The following is a 15,728-nucleotide window of genomic DNA, read 5'->3' as shown; positions in this document are numbered from 1 at the left end:
GGGGAAAAGAGTACCTGAATTGTGGCCTAGAATAGTCTTTGGCTCTGTTGACTTTTGTGTTGCTTCATGTCTTTCCCTGAGCAGAGGAGGGTAGAGTCAGAGTCTCAGAGTAGCAGCATCTATAATTCTGCCAACACTAGAAGGCCCTGGCACACCATAATGGGGTGGAGTCAGGCCCTAGCAGTTGTGAGACAATGGTGCTCAGGCCTACAGCAACACTCTATCAGAATAGGACAGAAGAGTTTAGGCCTTCAAAGTGGTAGCTATCCTGAAATGGCACAGGGGGTAATGGTTGAGTTTGGCAAAGCAGGCAGTGGGGAATAGATCCTATCAAGGGGCAGAGACACAGGCTCCAGCAGTGACAGTAAGTAGACAGCAACAGATGCAGAAAAGTGAGCACTATACAGTGGCAAAAGACAGACCCACTGAAGCTCATTGCTTACTGTAATACTGGTTGGTCCTTCCACATTGCAGCCAGTTAGTTCAGCACTCTAATTATTGTACAATTCCTCCCCAGGGAGAGTTTGGAAGACCGTTGTTGGGAGGGTCCTTTGCTTTAGTGGCAACAAGGGTGAGGTGAAAGTGTCAAATCAGGTGCCACAGACAAAGGGGGGCAGGGCAGTTCCTCAGAAGTATTTTTATGGGGAAAAAGTTTGGTATTCCCCTCCTAAGACCTATGTGTCCAAAAAAGATTTACTAAAAAATGATCTTTACACAGGCTGAAGGTGGGAGGAAGGTGGTTCAGATCTCCAATCTGCAGCATGAGTGGTGGTATATAGTGCAGCAATTTCATAGATTGGTGGTGTCAAAGTTTTCCCTTTTTGTATAGAAAAAAGTCATTTCTAGTGTGTGCTAGAGATGCTCCTTTTAGGAAGTTCCAGGACAGTTATTAGTGAAGAGCAATGAGTTTTTTGCTATCTTGGCTTCCAGATCTAAGTTTTGGGATCTTTGAGTACAGTAATTAATTGAGGGGGATGAGAATATGGGACTGGAATGGTTTCTGATTTTATTCAAGATTACCTAAAAAAGGGGATGTAGAGGGTCTTTTCTATGATACCAAATGCTATAGGGTTGTTCAAGCTCTGAAGAACACTTTATCTATGAATAGTGATTATAGGTAAGATAGAGAGACCTTCTCAGTTGTGTTTAGGGGAGAAAGCAAAAAGCAAGACTTACACTTACAGCCAATTATCTATCACATGCCAGAAAAATGGTCTTAGATTATTCTCCCAAGTGAGGTGAGATGCCTATGGGTTTGGTTTATTTTTTTAGCCTCTTGGCATTCTAAATAGGAATCTTAACAGATTCCATGGGGGAATGGGGAATAAACTCTCAATACCCAAACATCTAACAAGGAGGAAAAGGCTTTATTTTTTAATACAACTATGCATAAATATATGTTTGCATGAATTTATTCAACAATAATCAATACAAGCTCATTTTCATTCCTCAAAGTGAGGAAGGAAAGTTTGTGTAGCTACAAAATTCTAAGAAAGAAAAAACATAATAATAATAATACCCAACATTTATGTAGCACTTATTATGTGCCAGACACTTTACAACTATTATCTCATTTGATCCTCACAACAACCCTATAAAGTAGGTGCTATTATCCCCATTAAGCAAATAGAGGTTAAGTGACTTGCTCAGGGTTACACAACTAGGAAATGTCAGGGGCCTGATCTCATACACATAAGAAAGGGGTCTAGACCTATAGAGACCAGATATTATAGAAAACATCACAGCAGTTAAGGTCAAGCCACAGTTTCATGCTTCCCTATCAACCTCTAACATCCCCAAACCACAGAAAATATCTTTGTATTTCTGGAAAATAAATTAAATGTACACTTATTAATAAGAGACAATAGGAAACCTTTTTTATTCCTATATTGGCATAATCTATTAGGTAATCACTTTTGCTGATGGAGGAATAAAGCATTGATATTAGAACATTTTATGAGGCTCTGCATTTGGGTAGCTGTATTTTGGGAGTGGTTAGCAATGACAGAACTAGAAATAAGAATCACTGTTATGGAAGTAGACAGAGATGCTGTACTTCAATGACTCTGGAAGAGAGAGTAAGGCCGATCATTTTGTGTAACTGTGACTCACTTATATCCAATTTATGCATGCCATGATGTATTGGTCTCCTTTGAAAATGAAGAATGAAGAACAACATTCATCTATAAAATGGGGGTAATAATATCACCTACTGGGGAGGCTAGGTGGCGCAGTGGATAAGCACTGGCCCTAGATTCAGGAGTACCTGAGTTCAAATCCGACTTCAGACACTTGACACTTACTAGCTGTGTGACCCTGGGCAAGTCACTTAACCCCCATTGCCCTGCAAATAATAATAATAATAATAATAATAATAATAATAATAATATCACCTACATTACATGATTCTTGTGATGATTGGTTTGGATATTTGTAAAACACTTTTCAATACTTAAAACATTATCTAAATACTAGCTATTTAAAATGAGATGTGAAGGAAATGATATGCTATCCTGAACTGACCAACAGACTAGTTGTTTGACTATGGACAAATAACAATTCTGTTCAGCCTTATTTTCTCACCTAAAAAATGATAATGATAATCTTTATCAATCTTACAGGGCCATTGTGGGAAAAGTGTTTTGCAAATCGTAGAGTACTATATAAACAGAAATGTAAAATCAAACAGCATCTACCTTAAATTCTGCAGGTTTCCAGAAAAAGAGATTGTTTTCAGATTAAGACACAGTACAGAAAAAATGGCATACTTTGAATAAGATAAATATTTATACATGGCAAATTAGTTTCACCTTTGCTTTCCTCTGCTCAGCAAATTACTGCTTCTGAGATAAACAGTTACTGTTGATGTTGAGGTGTTCAGGTATTTGTGAGGGTTCACAAACAAACTCTGTGAGGAGGAATGTGAGTTTATCTTCAGTCATATCTGACATCAAAGGGATGGCAGTAATGAGCACATCAGAGGAGTGGGAGAGGAGTACCAAGTGTATGCCCAGAGGAAATTGGGATGTGAATTCAGTATGGAGAGAAACAAAACAAACAAACAAACCGCCATAAAACAATAATTATTTGGGAAATATTTATTAAAAGATTCCTGAATTCTAAATTAGGAATAATGATGATGTATATATGTGACAAGATCATAATATGAAATGTTATTTCATTCTTCCAGCCTAACCTGCATTAGGGCAAATGTTATTATGGAATCTAAATCTGGGAATGGGAGTCCACTTATACTAAAAAACAACTAGTTATTTGCCTGGCAAAATATGCAGAATCTTTCCCTCCAGATAGGATAGAAAGATCAAATGTAGCCTTCAGCCAACCCATAGCCATGGTTTAGCAGTTACTTTTTTGTTAGCTTTGTGAAAATCTTTATAGGGTCATAGATTTAGGATTGGAAAGGAATTCAAATGTCATTTAGTCTAATCTTTTTTTTTTTTTTTTTGAGATGAGAATGCTGAGACAGAGCAGTAATAACATAGAGTAACAGAACTAGTATTTGAACTCAGGTCTTTTGATTTCAGAGCCAGCCTCTTTCCATTTCACTAGATTCCCTAGCCTTGATACTGAACTTACATGTCAAAGAAGACCTGACTCTATTGCTGATTAGGACTGTAAGAGCACAGATCTAGACTAGAAAGAGACCTATCTAGACCAACCCCCTTCATTTTACATGTAGCCCATATTATCTATTCCCAACTCACACTTAGACTAAGGAGTGAATTCCCAGGAGAGTGGTTACTCGGATCCCTACAGGAATCTAGGTGTAATCCTAAACTTTTGGGGGAGGGGATGTCTATTTAGTACTCTCAGCTCAAACGTCCGTTCTGGTGTACATACTTCCAAGCATGATTATCAATTGGTCTCATTTAGTCAATAATCCTCAAGTAGCTTTTAGAAAAGGTTATTTACTTAGTACAGTTAACAATAGTTGGTAGAAAGCCATTTCCTCCCCCAAATCTATGACATACTCTCCCATCAGTACATAGAGAATGCTCAGAAAGCACAGGTGGCAAAGGGGTAACTCATCACTCCTGGTTACTTGAAGAACATTTCTACCATTTTGGGGTACATAAGAAGTTCTCCTTAGGTATTGTGTCACTTCTTTGCCAAGCCCCTGATGGAACAGTGAAAATGCTCTCCCTAAATTGCACCTTGTTACTGTCTCTGGAGATAGTGTTAGGATATGGATGAGAAGACCAAAATATTATGGACCCTGGGAAGCTTGCAAGGTCTTCCCTTCACCGAAATGGAAATCCGGGTGGAGGCCAAAACTGAGACTTCTCCTTCCTTTCTCTCCCCAAGGGTCCCTTCTCAGGGCTTTTATTGGAATGTCACACTTGTTCCAATCTTCTCATCTGAACTAGCTTGATAACTTTTATAGATATCCCCTAGAGTGTTATCAAGATTCCTTAGGCAATCTAAACAGGATTTCTGGGTATTTTCAATCCAGTTCTAAAGCCAATTATTGAGACTGAATGATTGAGAACTACTTCATCTCCTTAAAGTATCCGGACATCTCAACACAGTTTTAGTGGGGTTGAGTGACAATCAAACTTTCCAGACCCCTCAATCTTTACATACAGATGAGGAAAGTGAGGTCCAGAGAGGTGACCTGATTTATCCAAAGTTGGAGGTCTGGAATGATGGAAATGGGATCCTTGGGTGTTCAATTCTCCTCATTGTGAAAAAGGAAAGGATAAGAATAAAACAATTTATCTACTTTCCAGGGAGATTGGGAGGGTAAAGTAGCATCTGTGTAGTTGTTTATGTGAATGTTTTGAAAAGTCAAAAGTGTTACACCAATGTCAAGAATGGTTATTTTTTTTTGAAATTATGTGAAACATTGCCATATTAGTTATTTTGTATAAGAAAACTTGAATAAGAGAATAAATGAAAGAAAGTGAAAAATAGCATGCTTCAGTCTGTTTAATCAATATCAGTTCTTTCTTTGGAGGTGGAGATTACAAGAATGGCTATTTAAAAAATTAATCATAGTCATACTATAAGTAATAAATAATAACCACTTGGGCAATGTAAGATGATAATGATAATAGTAATAATATTATAAATGTCCTCATACTTGTCATCAATTCAATTCATCCATCATTTATTAAGTGTCTACTACATACCAGGCATGGTAGGGATACAAAAAGAGGCAAAAGACAGTCCCTGTCCTCCAGGAGCTTACAATGGAATGGGGAAGACAACATGCAGACAAATATATACAAAGTAAGGTATATACAGCATAAATAGGAAATAACAGAGGGAAGGCACTGGAATTAAGGAAGGCTTCCTGTAAGAGGTGAGATTTTAGTTGGGAATTAAAGGAAGTCAAGGGGGTCAGTAGTCGGAGTAGAGGAAGGAGAGCATGCCAGGCTTGGGGGACTCCTACTGAGGAAAAAAAAATTTTGACAAATTTTTTTGGGGCTGGGCTGAGCATAGGGGGGCGGGACGGCATCTCTCAGCCTTGGGGGGGATCGCCCACCAGCAGAGGGCGCTGGTCCCGTCTTCCTCTCTCGAGAAAGGCACGAGCCTCTGCTGGGGGTTTCTCTCTTTCTCTCCTCTCTCTCTCTCTCTCTCTCTCTCTCTCTCCTTCTCTCCCCCCACCCCTCCCTCGCGCTCGCTCGCCTTCGGCCTCACATCCGGGTCTGGCGCTGCCGCCGTCGCTGCGGCCGCTGTCAGTATTAGTGCGGGCACGTCCGCGGTGGGGTTGGAGCGCAGTAAATGGCGGCGGAGGGAGGCGGAGCGGTAGCCGCGCTCAGCCAGGCGCCCCCTGAAACTTTAGCTTAAAAGCCCCACAACTTTCTCTGGGGCGCAGCCGCTCTTCTAGGGGGTTGACCCCGAAAGGGTGGGCGGAAGAGGAAGCTAGGCGGGAAGTCGAGTGGGGAGCAGGGAGGAGGGAAGGAGAGGGGGCGGCTCGAACCCGCGGCGAAGGCGGAGGCTCGGAGAGGTCGCCTTCGCCTCGCGGCGCCGCTGTAGGTGCCGGAGCCCGAGTCGGATCCTGGGCCTCGCGCCTCCGAGCCAGCCCCGGAGTCGGGGCAAGAAGGAGCCCCTTGTTCGGAAGGTGGGAGCGCCGGCGGCGGCACGCGGAGCCTCCTGTTCTCTTCCAGCCCTGTTGCTTGTGTCCCGGCCGGTGGTGGCGGCGGGGAAGACCGGGCTCTAAGCAGACCAGACCCGGTGTGCGTGCGCGCCCGCGAGCCGGGTTAGGGCGGCGGTGTAGGGGGGCTGCCTGGCGCCCGGCCCACGCTCCGTCTCCCCGCGACTGAGTTCGAGGGGTTCCGGAGGGAAGCCGGGCCCGAGGCCCCGCCGCCCCGGGGTCGCGGGGCGGGGCGGCGGCGAGGAGCCAGGGAAGGGGGTGGGGTGGGGAAGAAGATGGAGGGATTAACGCTGAGCGATGCGGAGCAGAAATACTACTCCGATCTATTCTCCTACTGCGACATCGAGAGCACCAAGAAGGTGGCGTCCAACGGGAGGGTGGTGGAGCTGTTCCGGGCCGCGCAGCTCCCCAACGAGGTGGTCTTACAGGTAAGTTCGCTCTCTCCCCTCCCCCAAATGGTCCTCCCGGCTTGGGATCCGCCGCCGGGCCGGGGTGGCTGGCTGGCGAGGCCCCTGCAATCCTGGAGCGCTGGCTCTCCTACCTGCCTGCCTGGCACGAGAAAACCGACACCATTGCCATGGAAAGGCTGGGGATCAGCAGATTGAATCTTTCTAGCAGCTCCCAGCCCGGGGAAGGGGGGCAGCAGGTGCCTGTGGGTGGTGTCATACTTTGAAGTGGGCAAAAGGAAGAGGTAAAGGTTAGCTTCATAGGAATAGTTTAGGAGTGGCAGAATAAGTCTTCTAAAACTTTGAAGTTTTCAAGTAATAGTCTTCACTTTGTATTATCTATGTACATGTTTTCCTGTACATGTTACATAGTTTCCATTTTATTATCCAGGCACATGTTTTGCCCCATTTAGTTTCTCAAAGGCAGGGACTCCTTAATTTTTCTCGTACCACCAGCGGGCAAACCCAGTGAGTGCCTGGTACCTACTATGTGCTCAGATACTTGAATCAAATTGAATTATAACTTGCTGTATACCATATGTGTTCTAAAAGTGAAAGAATTTCAGTAAAAAGAATTATATAGTTATAATTTTGGGTGTAAGATGTTTGGTAGCTGGGATAGCAGAATTAAAGTTATCAGAACAGGTAGAAACTTAAAATCCCCCCTCCCTCCATCCCTTCCTTTTCCTATTAAAAGGTCTTTGAAGAGTTGAAAGAAAACTAGATCAGTTTATGTTTTGCATACATATGTGAAATGACAAACATTTAGTTATTTATGGAGTTTTGCTCCTGAATTAACCCTATAAAGTAGGGTAACATTCGAACACCTCAGGTTCAAAAATATATTTTGTCCTCTCTAGATTATGGACATTTGGCTCATCTTGAAGCCACTGCTTAAAAAAAAAAGCCACTGACTTAAAAAGCTTTTTATCTCCTAGCTTTTAAGAAAAGTAAGTATTCTGTTTGTAGTATGCTTTAGTGTTTAATACAAAGCTATTTAATAAGAAGCATGACTAACTACTAGAGATCTTGCCTAACCAGGATATCTTTAATAGATTTTAACCTTTCACTTTAAAAATATTGATCTAAACCAATTATTTGAAACACCAAGACTTAGATTAATGCATACACACACATGGCATAGTATAGTGGCAAGAGTGCTGGTCTAAGCAACATGAAACTCTGGCTTTCAGTTCCATCATTTCTTCAGTTAATCTCTTTGAGTTTTGATTTCTTCAGTTGTAAAATTGACATTTAAACAGTTTAGGCACTCCCATCTTAAAAATTCTTTTAATCTATGAAAACATATAGAAACAGGGAACTGTAGGGTTTCTGTAAGTACTCATTAGATATCTTGTGTAGGCTCTGTTTTGAATGAGTACTATCTGTTTATCTTGTATTTGTTAAATTGCTTCATTTAACCTTAAAGCAAAAAGTTTAGTGTCCTAGGTATCAGATTTGAATGACAGCCAGAAATTACAAGCTCATATCTTAGTGGAGTTGCCTTACTGCTTTGTTAAAAGTATAATACTGAGCCATTTTCTGAATATGGATTTTTGAAATTAGATTTAATAGAGATCATGTCTGAGCATGTTCATTAAAGGTATGGTTCTTTTTGTGGAAATTAGCTTGTTATTTTAATGCATTCCTTGTATTATTTAGGAGTTAAAATTAGGGTAGGAATTCTTAACTTTAAAAGCAATTTTGTTTTAAAAATCATGGTAGTTTGGGGCAGCTAGGTGGCACAGTGGATAAAGCACTGGCCCTGGATTCACGAGGACCTGAGTTCAAATCTGACCTCAGACACTTAACACTTACTAGCTGGGTGACCCTGGGCAAGTCACTTAACCCCAATTGCCTCACCAAAAAAAAAAAATGGTAGTTTGATGAGGGCTTTGGATCCCTTCTTAAAAGAGTCATTTTGGATGCATAAATTAAAGTTCATAGACTTACAAAGGAAACCAATTATATCAAAATAGTTAAAAATACAGAGAATTACAAAGGAATTCAATTATATTGAAATAGTTATCAAAATTTAAAAAGTCACTCTTCATGTTAAGACTAATACTACTTTAGGGTATATTGAGAAAAGGAAAAGCTGATGATAAATTTCTCTGAGCTGAGTTAGAGACAACCTGGGTTCTCAGATTTAGGATATGTTCATAGGTACAATGATTTAATTACTCCTTTTTCTTAAAATTTGCTAGATCTACCCATATTATTTTAAAATTTAACTATTATGAAACATTTCTAATTCAATTGCCATACTGTGTGCTAGGCTGTGGAAATACAAAGAAAAATTGAAATGCCATTAAATTGATATTTTAAGAGCACTAGAGATTCCAAGGGTTAGAGATGAGGAGTGGAAATGTTTGCTACATAGAGAGATGCAACCTGTGCAAAGGCTTAGAGGTAGGAGATGGAATGCTAAGTTAGGGAACAGTTACAGTTTGACCAGAACATAGAGTGCATGAAAGAGAGTGGTGTGAAATCAATCCTGAAGGCTTGTTTGGAGCCAGATTGTGAAGGGCCTTAAATGCCAAGCAGAGGAGCTCATATTTTATCCTAGAAACAATAGGAAACTACCAAGGCTCCTTCTGGGCAGCTCGGTGGTGCAGTGGATAGAACAGATAGTGTGGATCTAGAGTCAGGAATCTTCTGAGTTCAAATGTGGCTTCACACACATTAGCTTTGTGACTCTGGGCAAGTCACTTAACCCTGTTTGCCTCAGTTCCTTATCTGTAAAACGAGCTGGAGTAGGAAATGGCAGACCACTCCAGTATCTTTGCCAAGAAAACCCCAAATGGGGCCATGAAGAGTTAGACAAAATTGAAAAACAATGCGTCTTGAGCAAACAAGTGATATTCTGTAAAGGACTATAGATTGGAGGGAGGAGAGGCTCACACAGACCAATTAGGAGGCTATTGCCGGTGTCTAAGAGAAAGGTGGTAAGGGCTAGAACAGAACTAGAATGATGGTGATGGATGAATGGAGAGAAATGTTGCACAAGTATAGAAAGTTAGGAGAAGGGATAGGTTTGGGGGGTGGGGTGGAAATGGAGATGAATTCCGTTTTAGAAATGTTGAATTTGAGATGTCTATGAGACTTCCTAATGGAAGTGTCCGGCAAGTGATGCAAAACCAAAGCTCTGAAAAAAGATGAAGTCTAGATATGTATATTTTGTAGTTATCTTTTTAAATAGTGATTGAACCTATGGCAGCTGATGAGATTACCAAGGTAGAGAGTGTAGAGAAAGAAAAGAGATTGGGGGTAGGGGATGTGGACAGGATGACCTCAGGAAAGGAGACTGAGAAGAGTCAGACAGATTGGAAGAAAATGGGGAGAGAGCAATGGCACAAAAATCTGGGGAAGAGAGACTAATCCAGGAGAAGATGGTGGTAGAAAGTGTTAAATGCCATTAGGAACTTTTTGTCTTTGTATCCCTAGTGTCTTGGACTTAATAGGCACTTAATAAATGTTTGCTGAATTGAATGGTATTGTTTAGAAAAATTCGACCTATTTCTGTTGCCTTGCGTGAAGTGAAAAAAATAAATAACAAAAGCAGTCGGGATTGGCAACAAATTTGCTACAGTGTGGAAACTCCCTGAAGCAGTACTTTTATAATACTAAATACTGATTAGCTAGCTGAATGACTTGGAGGGAAGTTACTAAAAATTTGGGCTAATTCATAGCACATGGGGGAACAAGATATATAGTTTTAATGAACTGTCTTCTTTGGAGGAAAGGCGGGGTTTCAGATTTGAGGGAATACCATTGTTCCAAGTCAGAAGCACATTAGAAAAGCTACTATCTACCTAACCCTTACTTTCCAGCTCTTAATGTCTTCTGTTCAAATACATTCAGTTAGTAATATGCTAATGTCCAACTTATGGCTTGTTGGCAGTTGTTATTGAACATTGTGGGGACTCTAAGTATACCTGCAAGGCTTAGTGGGGGAGGAAGGATGCTAGGCTAAGATCTAGTTCTAACTTTGCTGTTAAATAGATGTGTGATCTTTGGCACATCACTTAACCTTTCTCTATGGTTCAGTTTCCTCTGGGCAAATTGGAGAGACAAGACTAGCACAGTGAAAGTAATGTAAGGCAGTACATATATGCTAAAAGTGCAGAAGGAGTTCAAAGAAGGAAGGAATCAGTATAGACTGGCACAGTTTAAGGAACATATTCAAGAAATAGTACTTGAGCTGGACTGTGATGGGGATAGGCAAAGAGAAGGGAATAGAGAGGACAATAAGTACAAACAGGAATGTGTAGGTTGGCCTAATTAGAGCAGAAGATACCTCTTTGGGGAAGGAGTGGGAAATAAGATCGAGTAGGGCAAGATTAGGATATTTGAAGATGTGATAAACATAAAGAAAGCTTTGTTGCTTCTTGAGTGCAGAAAAATAAATGGTGAGAGTAGTACTTTAGGGTTAGGGTTAGAGAGAGAATAATCTGGAAGACCAAGTAAGAGAGTATATAATAACTTAGTAAATTAAGCAGGGCTTGGACTAATGTGGGGGCAGATATGGAGATCATGAAGGATTTGGTATGGCTATGTCAGGGAAGGTAGGAATAGCATGAGTCAGCAATGAATTGAAGGTTTCAAGCTTCAGTGACTGGGAGAAGGATGATAACAATGAAGAGTGGTGAAGTTGAGGAAAACAGTTGGCTTGAGAGGGAAGAAAGTCAAGTAATAAAGTTTAGTTTTAGATTTCATGAATTTTGAAGTCAAGGTGGGACATTTCCAACATTCCATATGGAACCAGATCTATAAACTCCTTCAATAATAAAATCTAGTCTTCTCAGCTTTCCAATCCTGCCATGTCATGTCCCTCTGTTCACCTTATTAAACTTCTGTCTCCTTCATCAAGGTACAAATCCTGTAGCTAGTTTTGTTTTTTTAATGTACAATATAAGACTTAGCTCTTAATAGTCTCATTGCATCAGTAGTAACCTCTATTATCCTTTTCCAGTGTATCCTATTGGGTTGCCTTTTTTTCTTTTGGCTTTAATGATAGTATTTAAAAAAAAATTTTTTCCAGTTACATGTAAACATATTTTCATCATTCATTTTTGTAAGATTTTGATTTCCAAATTTTTCTCCCACCCTCTACCCTCCCGAGGCCAGCAAGCAATCTGATATAGGTTACACATTCAGTGTACCATACTGTTAACAAACTCTCCTATACTTTACCTCTTTTCCCATACATGCTTCGTCCTTCCATGTACTGATCTTAACTGAAACCTTTTAGAATGGTGCCATTTGTCATTGCATAATGTTGGACACATTGCCTTTCCTAATTTCCATGAAAACCATAATTTTTCTGTTTGCTTTTGTAAATGTCAAAAGTGGCAAAACTATAGCTTATTTATGTCGTTATATTTCTATTGTCAGTGATTACATTCAAACTCTAGTCTTTATAGCAAAAATCAAAATTAATACAAAACTAGAAGAATAAAAATGAGAATAATCTACATATGACTTGAGAATATCCTCAATGAGGCTATTAGAAAGAAGCCAGCAGGCTTTCAGTCAACTACATCTTGACAATAAAATGATTGGCTGAAAGGTACAGATTCCATAAGTTCCCACTGTACCTTTTGTTTGTTGATTCTGGAAAAAAGCTCCATTTCATAGAGCAGGTCTAAAAATTTTCCTCCTAAAGGATGTCAAAATAACCTGAGACCTTGAGAATTATCTAGCAAGACAAAAAGGGAGGTGAGCTGAACTAAAGTGTTGGGCTCTGAAGGGGAATTCCATATAGATAAGGAAATGCCTTCAGATGCACCTGTTTGCTTACTGTTGTGCTCATCCACCAGCCCTGGAACATTTGAGAGTCTTCTAAATGAGTTCCATAAGCATTTGGGAGTTTGCCCTAACAGTGCATACAGGAATAACCAGTTGTCTGAAGAGTGCCCAATATCTAAACTATGGTACACTGAGCCTGTCCATCAATATATATATCTAAGAAAGATATAGAAGATGGACAGTAGTCCAGACTTGAAACAGAACACAAGGAGGCGAATGAACTGGATTTGCTTTGGAGGGTTGCAATTTAAAAAAAAGTGACTCCCACACTTCTCCATGAAACAAAGGCCTTCCCATTTTAAAAACTACCATTAGTCTTCCAGTGTTTCATTCTGTGTTCTGAATAGACTCGAATTATCATTGGTAATGAGAATTCCTCCTGTGGAAACTAGCATATTGGCAGCTGTTCCGAAACCTATATTCTTAAAGAGAATTGCCTGGATCACACAGGTGCTATGTCAGAAGCAAGAGAAGAAGCCCGCTGCACTGTGCCACACTTTACTTCTCTATATTTCTTTATTTATTTGATTTACCTCCCCTATATAAACTTTCAAAGGGGATGGGTTATATCTCATATATGTTTTTATTTTCCACAGTGTTTGGCATATAGGCATTCAGTAAATATTTGAATGAATGAATGAATGAATGGAAATCTCCCTCCCCCCCCCCCAGGGCAATGACAGTTAAGTGACTTGCCCAGAGTCACCCAGCTAGTAAGTGTCAAGTGTCTGAGGCCGGATTTGAACTCAGGTCCTCCTGACTCCAGGGTTTGTGCTCTATCCACTGTTCCACCTAGCTGCCCCAGGGCCGGTGTTTTATCCACTGTGCCATCTAGCTGCCCCAAAGCATATGCATCTTAATGTCCCATTGACGTCTTAAACCCAGCATGTCCAAAATGGAATTTATTTTACCTTTGTAATACCTCTCACATATGGTCCCTTTGCATGCCTTCATTACCTCACTCCTGGGCTATTGCAATAGTCTGCTGGTTGGTGTGCCTATCATAAAGTCTCTCTCCACTACGTTCCTTCCATGGAACTGTTAATACCCTAATCTGACCCTGTCACGCACTACAGCCCCTCCACTCAGTAAACTCCAGTGGTTCCCTATCACCTCCAAGATCAAATATAAAATAATTTAGCAATCAAAGCCCTTTGTAACCTGGCCCCCTACTACATTTCCAGTCTTCTTACACCTTAAACCCTCTTCTATGTATGGTGGCACTGGCCTTCTTGCAGTTCCTTGAACACAATACTCCATCTCTTAATGGGGCATTTTCACCAACTATCCTGCATGCTTAGAATTCTCTTCCTCCTGATCTCCATCTACTGGCTTCCTTGGCTTTCTTTAGGTCCCAGCTAAAATTACATACTTTGGAAGAAGCCTTTCTCAATTCTCCTTCATGCTATTGCCTTCCCTCTGCTGACTATTTCTAGTTTTGTGTATATAGCCTATTTGTACACAGTTATTTTAAGCATGTCACCTCCACTATTACATTGTGAGATCCTTGGGACCAGGGGCTGTCTTTTGCTTTATTTTATATCCATAGGGCTTAGCCCTGACACATATTAGGCACTTGTTTATTGACTTGAAGCTATATACATTTTTGTTAACTCTTTCATTAGAATATTACTTCCTTGAGACCAAGTACTATTTGTGTCCCAAGCATTCAGCACAATGCCTTGCATATACTGAGTCTTTTTTTTTAAATAAAAGTTTTTTATTATTTTCCAGTTACATGTAGAGATAGTTTTCAACATTTGTTTTTATAAGATTACTAATTTCAAATTTTTCTCCCTCCCTGCCTCCCCTGGACAGCAGGTAATCTGATGTAGGTTATATATATATATATATATATATATACATAAAATAACATTAAACATATTTCTGTATTAGTCATGTCATAAGAGAAGAATTAGAGCAAAAAGGAAAAACAACAGCACCAAAAACAAAAGAAATAGTATGGTTCAGTCCACATCCATATTCCTCAGTTCTTTTTTTTTTCTGGATTTGGAGAGCCTTTTCCATCATAAGTCTTTTGGAACTTTCTTGTACTGTTGTATTAGTGAGAAGAATCGAGTCTATCACAGTTGATCAACACATAATGTTGATGATACTGTGTATAATGTTCTTCTGGTTTTGCTCATCTCACTCATCATCAGTTCATGTGACTCTTTCCAGGTTTCTCTGCATTCCTCCTGCTCATCATTTCTTACAGCACCATAGAATTCCATTACATTCATATACCACAACTTGTTCAGCCATTCCCCAATTGATGGGCATCCCCTCAATTTCCAATTCCTTGCCACCACAAAAAGAGCAGCTGTACATATTTTTGTACATGTGGGTCCTTTCCCCTTTTTTATGATCTCTTTGGCATGTAGACCTAGTAGTAGTATTACTGGATCAAAGGGTATGCAGAGTCCCATAGTTCTTTAGGCCTAGTTCCAAATTGCTCTCCAGAATGATTGGATCAGTTCACAGCTCCACCAACAATGCATTAGTGTTCCAATTTTTCCACAGCTTCTCCAACATTTAATATTTTCCTTTTTTGTCATATTAGCTAATCTGATAGGTGTCAGGTTGGTGCCTCAGAGTTGTTTTAATTTGCATCTCTCTAATCAATAGTGATTTAGAGCATTTTTTCATATGGTAATAGATAGCTTTGATTTTTTTTTTAATATATGAGGTATTTTATTTTTTCCGTTACATGTAAAGATAGTTCTCAACTTTTGTTTATACATGCTTTACAATTTCAGATTTTTCTCCCTCCCTCCCTCCTCCCCTAGACAGCAGGTATAACTTTGATTTCTTCATCAGAAAACTGCTTGTTCATATCCTTTGATCATTTCTCAATTGGGGAATGACTTGGATTCTTATTAATTTTATTTAGTTCCCTATATATTTTGGAAGTGAGGCTTTTATCAGAAGTACTGGCCATAAAAATTGTTTCCTAGCTTTCTGCCTCCCTTCTAATTTTGGATGCATTGCTTTACTAAGAGTCTTAATAAATGTTTTCATTCATACATTTGGTCAAATTTTATGGGTATTTCAGTCACTTTTTTTGTATAATTCCAAATGTTTTTATAAAATCCACAGCTCCACAATACTGTATTAATATGCTTATCTTCTTGGAGTTCCTCCAACATCAACCATTTCTATCTTTTTTCATCTTTACCAGTTAGCTGGGCTTAAGTTGAAACCTCAGGATTGTTTTGATTTGCATTTCCTTTTCTTTGTCCAGCTATCTAATTAGGAATGGTTCTTGGTCTTCAAAAGCATAAGTGCTACGGTTGAAAAGTTAATTATCTAATTTTTTTTAAGTGATACATTTCTTATTAAAATTCACC

The 15,728-nt window shown here is 39.9% G+C and overlaps 1 protein-coding gene across 5 annotated transcripts in view; it reads left to right on the top strand.

Annotated features, from left to right (window-relative positions):
- Nucleotides 1–5,996: 5,996 nt before the first annotated feature.
- The window catches only part of REPS1 (RALBP1 associated Eps domain containing 1), a 100,021-nt gene continuing 90,289 nt past the window's right edge, over nt 5,997–15,728 (top strand). For 4 of the 5 annotated variants that reach the window (XM_043962742.1, XM_043962743.1, XM_043962741.1 and 1 more), the window contains exon 1: nt 5,997–6,549. In XM_043962742.1, the coding sequence (XP_043818677.1) occupies nt 6,397–6,549 (153 nt within the window). In that variant the 5' untranslated portion in view covers nt 5,997–6,396. Of the gene's footprint in view, nt 6,550–14,199; nt 14,210–15,728 lie in introns of all 5 variants that reach the window. The other variant, XM_043962744.1, reaches the window with a different exon arrangement.

Source organism: Dromiciops gliroides, chromosome 4, assembly GCF_019393635.1.
Source record: "Dromiciops gliroides isolate mDroGli1 chromosome 4, mDroGli1.pri, whole genome shotgun sequence".
Classification (NCBI taxonomy): Eukaryota; Metazoa; Chordata; class Mammalia; order Microbiotheria; family Microbiotheriidae; genus Dromiciops; species Dromiciops gliroides.
Note: the sequence above shows the minus strand (reverse complement) of the source record. Positions and strands in the feature narration are given on the sequence as shown.